General features: G+C 42.7%; 1 protein-coding gene across 1 annotated transcript in view; it reads left to right on the top strand.

The window, feature by feature from the left end:
• Positions 1-224: 224 nt before the first annotated feature.
• Positions 225-9,582, top strand: part of LOC308303576 (SUN domain-containing protein 1-like) — a 46,361-nt gene continuing 37,003 nt past the window's right edge. Inside the window, exons 1-5 of the mRNA XM_080747977.1 lie at positions 225-231; positions 1,679-1,879; positions 4,144-4,340; positions 6,277-6,303; positions 6,909-7,193. Coding sequence (XP_080604103.1) covers positions 1,749-1,879; positions 4,144-4,340; positions 6,277-6,303; positions 6,909-7,193 — 640 coding nt within the window. The 5' untranslated portion in view covers positions 225-231; positions 1,679-1,748. The remainder of the gene's footprint in view (positions 232-1,678; positions 1,880-4,143; positions 4,341-6,276; positions 6,304-6,908; positions 7,194-9,582) is intronic.

The raw sequence follows: 9,582 nt of genomic DNA, 5'->3' as shown, positions 1-9,582 counted from the left end.
AACCAACAAATGACGGTGGCAACGGTCCTATGTTTACTAACGTGCATGCTATAGTCGCCGATTTATTTGGATCCAATGCAATCCGCCAACTTTAAAGCCCCTTTTCTCTGAACCTATGCCTTTCTGGAAGCGAACAGCCTCTATTTACGGCCGGAACGGTACTTCTAACTTGACGTTAGCTTAGCTGTAAGCTAGACGCATGGATTAGTATGGAGTTGGCGCCATCTGTTGGTGAGTAGAAGATGTTGTTTGTGGAACTATCTGCTGTCTCGCGGAAGTTTTATAGGCAATAATGATTGTAACTTAAGATCCTTGCAAGTTACAACTATGTGTTTTCTTTCATGTATACGGGAAAAAGTGGTAGAAAAGCTATTTACCACTCGGGGTCGGACATTATGCTCTCATAATGTCCTGAGTGAGGTTGTTATCGGACTCGGCTGCGCCTCGTCCGATAACAACCTCACTGCGGACATTATGAGAGCATAATGTCCTCTCACTCGGGGTAAATTGCTTACTTAATATACAATGTCAATGTTTTGTAAGAAGAATCATTAAACATATAAATGCTGCTACAGTAACACAATAAATAGACACATTTATGGATTGGACGCTGTGATCGGGAATATCGGTATCGGCAGATCCTGATTCCAGTTGATCGGTATCGGCCCCAAAAGTCACAATCGGAGCATCTCTATTCTATAGTATGAGCCACTTGATGATGATTTAATATTGTGGAAAAGAGTGATGATTTCGGTATTTCAGGTGTGTGAGCGTTCGCGCGCATTTGATAGCGGGCAGCCTCAGTGTCTTATTTGCTGGTACAATTTGGTTGTCATTGTCGCTTCCACGTTTAGACTTGATGTTGTCCCTCGCTGTGTCTTCCTGTCTTCACTGTGCTGTTTTAAAATATCACCACCACCAGCTGTTTCCTGTGGAACCTGCCCTGCTTTCAGGAGGACAGGACAGTCTGGAGAATAGAACACACTACACGCACAAGCAGGACACCCAGGGGCGTCACAAGGGGTGGAAACGTGGGACTGACTTACTAGGGCCCAAGGTGGAGGGGCATTCATTATTTTATAGTCTTGGAGGATTCACCTCGATATGTGGGCTGCAGAAGCGTTGCCACTGTGATTTTTTTTATTTTTTATTAGATATGGGTAACCTTGGACAGAATCTTTGCTTCCAGATACCCATACTCAGATTCTGTGCTGGGCTGACTTCTGGCCCAGAGATATAATGGTTTCTTCCCAGAAGTTCTTCTCGCCCCCCTAGTGGCGAAAAAAAAACAAAAAAAACAACGTAATAATCGATATAATCTCAGATTATATCGTCACTGTCGGGCAGAAACCTTGCATTTCCAAGTTTCAAATTTGTATGTTTTTTTTTTTTCGCGAAGTAAAGCCCTGCTTCATCATACAAGGCCATCGCACAAAAGTAGTGAAAACAGCCGATCTACGAGCACACAACGCCTCGCGGTGCGAGGCGTTGTGTGCTCGTAGATCGGCTGTTTTCAATAGTTTAGTTAATTTTTTTCAATGATAAAAACGAACGGTTTTGGACATACAAGGTTTCCACCCGACAACGATGATATGTTGAATAATCCTGTGTTAACTCTCCATCTCTCCTTCCCCTCTCGTTCCCTCCCTCCCTCTCTCGTTCTTACTCCTCCCGTCAGCTCCAGTTATTCCTCCTGTGTGTTGGAGTGTGAGAAGGAGCGTCAGCGCGGTGTCTTCCAGCCTCCCGCCATGTCCCGCCGCAGCCTGCGCCTGCCCAACAGCGAGCGCTATGGCGACGACAGCTTCCTGGAGCGCAGCGCGCAGCAGCCTTACAGCAGCACGCCCCACAGTCTGGGCAAAGGAAGCTCTGCTGGGCACAGGTAGGCCTGGCACTATCATTACATAATCCAGTGTTTCTCAACCATTGTGCCTGGGGACCTTTGGTGTGCCCCTGAGAAGGGTCAAGTGTGCCCCTTGAAACTGCTTGAAAGCCAGTATTGTATTTATCATTTTAAAAATGATTTTAAACTAGTGAAAACAGCCGATCTACAAGCACACAACGCCTTGCGGTGCAAGGTGTTGTGTGCTTGTAGATCTGCTGTTTTCACTACTCTTGTGCGACAGCCTCGTATGATGAAGCAGGGCTTTACTTTGCGAAGAAACGTACAAATCTGAAACTTGGAGATACAAGGTTTCTTCCCGACAGTGACGATATTTACACCCCCGTATTATGTTGGTGTGCCCATGGATTCTTGGGACCTGAAAAGTGTGCCCATGCAGAAAAAAGGTTGAGAAACACTGACATAATTGTCTAATCGCAATTATTTGAGGTAATCGCAATTACTTTCCATAATCGTCATAATCGTTTCCATGTTGAAAAAGGTTAATATAGTTTCAAACACTTTCACAAAGTAGTGGAAATAGCCGATCTACAAGCTCACAGAGCCGATCTACAAGCTCACAGAGCTTGTAGATCGGCTATTTCCACTATCATTGTTCTTTTTTAAGTATGAAGTTGTCAAATATGTCCATCCATCCATCCATCTTCAACTGCTTATCCAGAATCGGGTCGCGGGAGTAACAGTTCCAACTGAGACTTCCAGATTTCCTTATCCCGAGCAATTTCCTCCACTCCCTCAGGGAGTATACCAAGGCGTTCCCAAGCCAGTTTGGAGATATAATCCCTCCATCTGGTCTTTGGTCTGCCACGGGGTGTCCTCCCAGTGGGACTAGGAAGGCGCTCGGGGGGGCATCCGTACTAGATGCCCAAACCACCTAAGCTGACTCCTTTCCAAGTGAAGGAGCAGTGGTTCTACTCCAAGTCTCTCTCGGGTGACTGAACTTCTCACCCTATCTCTAAGGGAGATACCAGCCACCCGTCTGAGGAAATCCATTTCGTCCGCTTGCACCCGCGACCTTATACTTTCGGTCATGACTCACACTTCATGACCATAGGTGAGAGTAGGAACAAAGATTGCTCGGTAGACAGAGAGCTTTGCCTTCCGGCTCAGATATGTCAGTTGTTTCTTTTAGGGTATGCGTCATATCTGCCATGTGCAACGTCGAAGCCTTATAGCCAAACAGAAATGTAATTGTCAACGACAAATACACAATTAAATCGTTAATCGCAATTATTTGATTGACAATTAATCGTCTTGTAAAATGTCATAATCGTGACCGCCCTAAGCACAGGTAAGGATGGACGATAATCGTTATTATAGTTTATCGTGACAAAAACACTTAAATGAATCGCATTGCAGAGATTTCAAATTTGTACTCAGTCGTGCACTGGGATCGATTCACCTTTTATTTGCCGAGCTGCATATCTGGTACCAGGCATTTACTGTAAAACGGACCTGTAAAGAACTGAGTCTTTTTATTATTTTTTTGATTGAAGAATTGATTGATTGAAGAATTTATTAGAAGTTTGCAATAGAAAAAAGTACAGTTTCATGACAGTACAAATCAATGGTACAAGGTCAACTAAAAGGAGATCCTAGAAAGCCGAGGCTTATTTCCACAGGAACCACACTTTAAGTATCTCATAACATTGAAAGACAGACGGATAGAACATAGTACTTTATCTAGGATAATATCAGTTTCAAAAGCATAACATCAAATACAAAGGCAGAAAAAAAGAAAAAGGGGCTATTTGGTATTTTTTTCCTACCAAATAGCCGATCTACACGCCCAAAGGTGACCTACACGGAGGGCAGATTTCAAAAGAGTACCGTTCAGACACGCCCATTCAGAAAATCACTGAAATGAAAGGAAAGGCTTAGAGTTAACAAATTGTTTTTTGGAAGAGACACTGGGAAGACCAAAAAATGAAAAAACGAACAATGTGAAATTCATGGTGTAGTCCCTACACCATATATTTTCACATGGTGAAAATGGATGATCTACAAGCACACAATGACTATTTTCACTAGTCTTGTGCGACAGTCTAGTATGATGATGATGGGCTTTGCGTTACGAAAAAGACGTACAAATTTGAAACTTAAGATACAAGGTTTCTGGACTTTCTGCCCGACAGTATTTATATGCTGTGTTGCTCTCTTCATACATTTGGTTGTCACTACCAGCGTGTGTATGTGGCCTTCCTACGTAATTTACCGTCATCTCTCCCATCCTCTCCCCCCAGGGGACCGAAGTCTCGCCGGTCCCAGCAGATGTCGGTCTCCTGCTCCCAGTCCCTCCTCCTCCCGCCCTCTTCCTCCTCACACAGACAACATGGCAGCCAGTCCTTCCACAGCGTGGCCGCCTCCGACGCCACCCTGCTCTCCTCCATGCTGGAGGAGTCCGCCATGGAGGAGAAGACCGTACTGGACAGCTTCTGGGGTGTGTGACTCGGTTCCTCTACTTTCTTCCGTTCTATCATACATTTGATTTACAGTGGTCTAAAGCAGTGGTTCTCAAATGGGGGTACATGTACCCCTAGGCTAGGGATACGCAGAGGTACAGGGCGTACTTCAGAGAAAATGGAAACATTTATTTTACTTTTATGTTTAAAGGACAACTTTCATATTTTAGATTGTAATTAGAGAAAAGAAAAGATGAGTGTTAAAATGTTTTCATTTACTGCTTTCTATTTTTTTAGCGATTTAGTATTTTGATTTCAGTGGGTGCGGGCATGTTTACAAGTCAAGTGGCTAAATATGTCTACACTAGCCCCCATAAGTCACATCTGCCCATGAAAGATTGCAATGCATCTTGGGAATGGGCTTATTGTGTCTAAAAATACATATTTGGCCACTTGCATGCATGCCCCCAACCTGGGGGCATGCATCAAAATCAAAATCTTTTAAATCACTAAAACGATAGAAGTAAATGAAAACATTTTAACACTCATCTTTTCTTTTCTCTAATGTCTATCTAAAATATGATCCCATGTTGTAAGAAAACAAAGTTGACCTTTAATGATAAAACATTGACAAATGTATTTGAACATGCTGCTCTGTAAGGTTTTAAACCAAATTAAGTATGAATGTTGACTAGCACAACTGTTACCGAATAGAAAACAGGCTTTTATTTTCAACATATTGACATAAAAACTGGACTGTTTTTGTCCGTATTTTCGAATCAAAATGTTGTTGCCGATTAAAGGGGTTACTTGGATTCAGCAATCGGGAAAAGGGGGTACTGAAATCCAAAAGGTTTGAGAAACACTGGTCTAAAGTAACCCAAATGCATTCACTCAAGTGCTGTACCGTCATTTTGTACTCCCTTGGATGCAGTGGTGTTTAGCAACTAAGTACATTTACTAAGTACAGATTTGAGCTATGTTTTTGCTTTACTGGAGTATTTGAAACTACACTACATCTCAGAGACAAATACTTGTACTTTTACTCCACTTCAATTATTAAAAAAAAAATCATGATTATTATCACAAAACATGCATGAATCACTTCAGCCCTATATACAGTTCTACAGGGTCACAAATTGTGAGCTTGAAGATCGTCCATTTCCAAAAGATGTTTTTATTCATTTAATGCAGGGGTCTTCAATGTTTTCAGGCCAAGGACCCCTTAGTTGAGAGAGAGAGAGAGATGAAGCAGGGACCCCCACAACCTTTTATTAATAGATTCCATATACCGTAGTTTCATCGTTTGACAGCACAATCATCAGTGTATTTTGGATTCATGTCAATTTGTGTTTTCAGATATTTAACCACTTGAACCGTCAATACGTAATAATAAACCTGACATTTCACTCTGTACTTTTCCCCCTCTACACCAAAGCTCTTTGCCGAAAATAGCCGATCTACAAGCTCACAACGCCTCGCAGCGCGAGGCGTTGTGAGCTTGTAGATCTGCTCTTTTTGGCTATTGTTCTCAGAATATGCACACTAGGGTTCAAGTGGTTAATATAAAAAAGGGAGAAAAAAATGTTTCTATCACACAAAGATTTGGAGGACCCCCTGTAGTAACTCTGAGGTCCCGCTAGGGGTCCTGGAAACCCTGTTGAAGACCCCTGATTTAATGCATTTAAAAACGTATGAAACAAGAAAAAAAATAAAATAATGAAACGTCGCGGCGCGTTGTGAGCTTGTAGATCGGCTATTTCCACTATCAATGTTTGTATATTTGGGTTGTAAAACTTCAAAGCCTAAAAGCCAAACAGAAATGTAATTGTCAACGACAAAAACACAATTAAATTGTTAATCGCAATTATTTGAGTCACAATTAATTGTCATGTAAAATGTCATAATCGTGACTGCCCTATTCTCATTGTTTTATGTTGATAACTGATGTAGTGTCGTTGTCTTGTCTCTCAGGGCTGGACCAGGATGCTGATCCCACAGGTAACCATCCATTCTGTCTTCACGTTGATTTGTGGGCCAAAGAGTCTGTGTTGAACCTGGAACATTGTTTAGTAAATCATCTATAAAAAACGACACAAAAGCACTCTAACTTGGACAGTATAACTGACTAAGTTATGGTAGTTAATTAGTTAAGTTAGTTATTATTATTAGTTATAATGTTCTGTTCTGCTGAGTTTAAAATGCATTATGACCAGCACTTATAATACGTCATAAACGTTGTTATAAGTTGTCGTGTGATTATAAACATTTATAACAAGTGATATAATGCCTTAGCTCTCCTGCTTTATAGATGTACTACAGTGGTTCTCTTTTGATAGACGCGGTCGCGTCTGCGGTCGCGTCTGCTTTCATATGACGTAATTTTGCCGGGAAAAACAGCCCCGGTCACGGCCACCAGGGCTCAGTAGAACACATATAAAGAAAAGGCTTTGGGAGCTGAAATTAACAGAGTGGGTGTTCTAAAACTTTAGCGATTTAATAATTAGGACAATTTTAAGATTTATTTCATTAAAAAAGTTACATAGTATAGCTTTAAGTAAAGCATCCGAGTACTTGTTCCACGGCTGCACGTGTTCTTGTTGTAGAAAGCACCCTCCTGGCCGACCCCAGTGCCAACAGCACGGTGCTGTCCAGCTGTGACGTGCTGTGTCCCAAACACCCCAGCCAGACCCAGACCTCCATCATCAACGGGCACCACTACTGCTCCGACTGCGTCCTCCGCCCGGACAGGAAGGAGGTGCTCACCGCCACCTCCACCGCAGACCTCTTCTCCTCGTCCAGACTTGCCGGGGCGGACCACCGCGAGCGTCAGACCAGCCACCCGACTACTACCATCTACGGCCGGGATAAGATTCGCAAGAACCGGAAAGGTGAAACGATTTTCTGGCGTTTAAAGCTGTTGTTTATCGCTGCTTAGGGCTGTCACGATTATGACATTTTACATGACGATTAATTACCCCAACAAAAAAATGTATCCATCCAGCATAACCATGAAACCATTAATCTTCTTCTCATTATTATTATTATTATTATATAGATTGAAGACAAATATTCACATTTTGGTAAAGTTGAAATTGTTACCCCCACTAGAGGCTGAGATATTCACATCAGATTGACTATTAATTGCGTTGTACCGGCATTCGCTGGGTTAAAGGAATCAAAGGAATTTCATGTTTTCAACCTCCTCCTTTGTCGCTCCAAAATTCTGCCATTGGTACAGAAACCTCACACACAGGCTAGTCATTTATAGTATTCTAGTTCTATGCCGCTATCCAGAACCGAATTGGGCCACTCACCGCTACTCTGCAACTGTGTGACCATAATGTGTCATCAGGTGTTCTGGTGTCTGTGGGGGACACCGGTGTGAGTGTGATCAGGAGGTGGGCAGGCTGCGTGTCTGGCCTCCTCACCATGTTTTACATCAACGTGCTGCTGAAGATACGACACGATGGAGCAGGTAGTCTGACGGAGTCCCCATGTTCTCATGCTGTGTGCACCTGGGCTTCCATCACTGCATTAACCCGTTTCTCGTTAGATTTGAACCACTTTAACCATTATTATTATTATTATGCTTTTAACTATTGAAAAATAGCAGATATACAAGCTCACAGCTCGGCACATCTGCTATTTTTTGAAAAATCATGAAAATGTGTGCAAATCTTTGAATATGTTGACCCGATTCTATACATGTTCTAGAATCCGATTCTATAATTGTTTTTGTTTCAGGAACCCCCAGAAGCAGAAATCTTAGTTGCAAAAGTTTGCTTTGAAAAATATATTTTCAAAGATTTGCACAAATGTTCATGACTTTTCAAAAATAGCTGTGAGCTTGTATATTTGCAATTTTTTTCAATAACTAAAGTATAAAATAATTCCAGGTCTTAATGGGTTAACTAACACTGTTCACCTGGTCTCACAGGCTGGTTGGTCTGCATTGACTCATAATGTGGGGTCTTCAACAGGGGCTCCTCAGAGTTACTACAGGGGCTCAACCACATCTTGGTGTGATTGGAACCTTTTTTTTTTTAAACACTAACCACTTTTTACACTGTACAGTAACTGACACTGTTCACCTTGTATCACAGTCTCTGCATTAACTTGTACTGTTTCCTATTCTTGTACACTGCCTGGGCAGGTTGCACCGACAAGTTTGCATCTACAGTCCGTACAAAGTTATTTACTAGATACAGTAGTGACACTAGAGAATGATGCTGCGCTCTACTGTAATGAATATCTTGGCTAGTAAAGCATTAGCAATGTGTTTTTATTGATTGTAAATGGTTACTAAGTATCATCTATATGTATGCATCCAGTCATGAAGCAAAATCAACAATGAAGTGTCTTCAGTCAAAAACTGAAGTGAATGCAGCATTACAGGAACCGGCAGGTTTGTTATTATATAGGTCTGACAAGGAGTTGAAACTCCAATTTATATTGTTCTGTGTGAGTAGCCAAGATCCTGCCACATAGGTGTAAATATTGAGTAACAACTAATTATCTGAGTAAAGTGTGTGGTGCAACCCGTTTTGATTCAGTAATGCATAAATCTGGGGGCACGGTGACGCAGCTAGAAGGTCCTGGGTTCGATTCCCGCCGGGGGACGCTGTGGGTGCTGGGAGCGGGTTTCTCCCTCCGCATCATCAGCGCCCACACCCTAGGTGGGGTCGGCGATAGGGCCTTTCTGTGTGGAGTTTGTATTTTCTCCCCGTGTCTCCTAGGGTTGATACCCTCACAAAAAAACATGCTGTAATCCTGGTCTCAATAATGCCTCCCCCTGGCCAGCCGGGGCGCTTGATGGAGGGGAAAGGAACTGGTTGGAATAACGTGTTCCTTCCACGCGCTACGTCCATCCCGGGAAAATCCCCCCTGTCAGGTGAAAAGAAACAACTTGGACTACTCATCATGCATAGAAGGAAGCATGAGGTCAGTCCGTTGTCTCCCCAGGCGTGGCAGAGGGAGAGCAGAGCCCAGGATTACATAGGCAATTGGCACTGGGTGAATGCATAAATCTCTACTCGATAAATGCTCGCATGACAGCTAGACTTTGTAAGGACTTCAGCTGGTGCAGCCTGCCAGTGATATGCAAATCATCACTTGCTGTGTCAACGGTGTATTTTCCACTATGGCACAATGTATCTGTCCATCTCTCTTTCTGTCTGTCCTATCAGTCTCTCTCCATCTATACATGTCCGTATCTTTCCATCTGTGCCTCGTCTAGGGCTGGGCGATATGACTTGAGATCAATATCATGAGTATTTC

The sequence above is a fragment of the Nannobrachium achirus genome (genome assembly GCF_963921795.1).
Source record: "Nannobrachium achirus genome assembly, chromosome: 18".
NCBI classification, from domain to species: Eukaryota; Metazoa; Chordata; class Actinopteri; order Myctophiformes; family Myctophidae; genus Nannobrachium; species Nannobrachium achirus.
The sequence above is the reverse complement of the archived record's forward strand: the minus strand, read 5'-3'. Positions and strand labels throughout refer to the sequence as shown.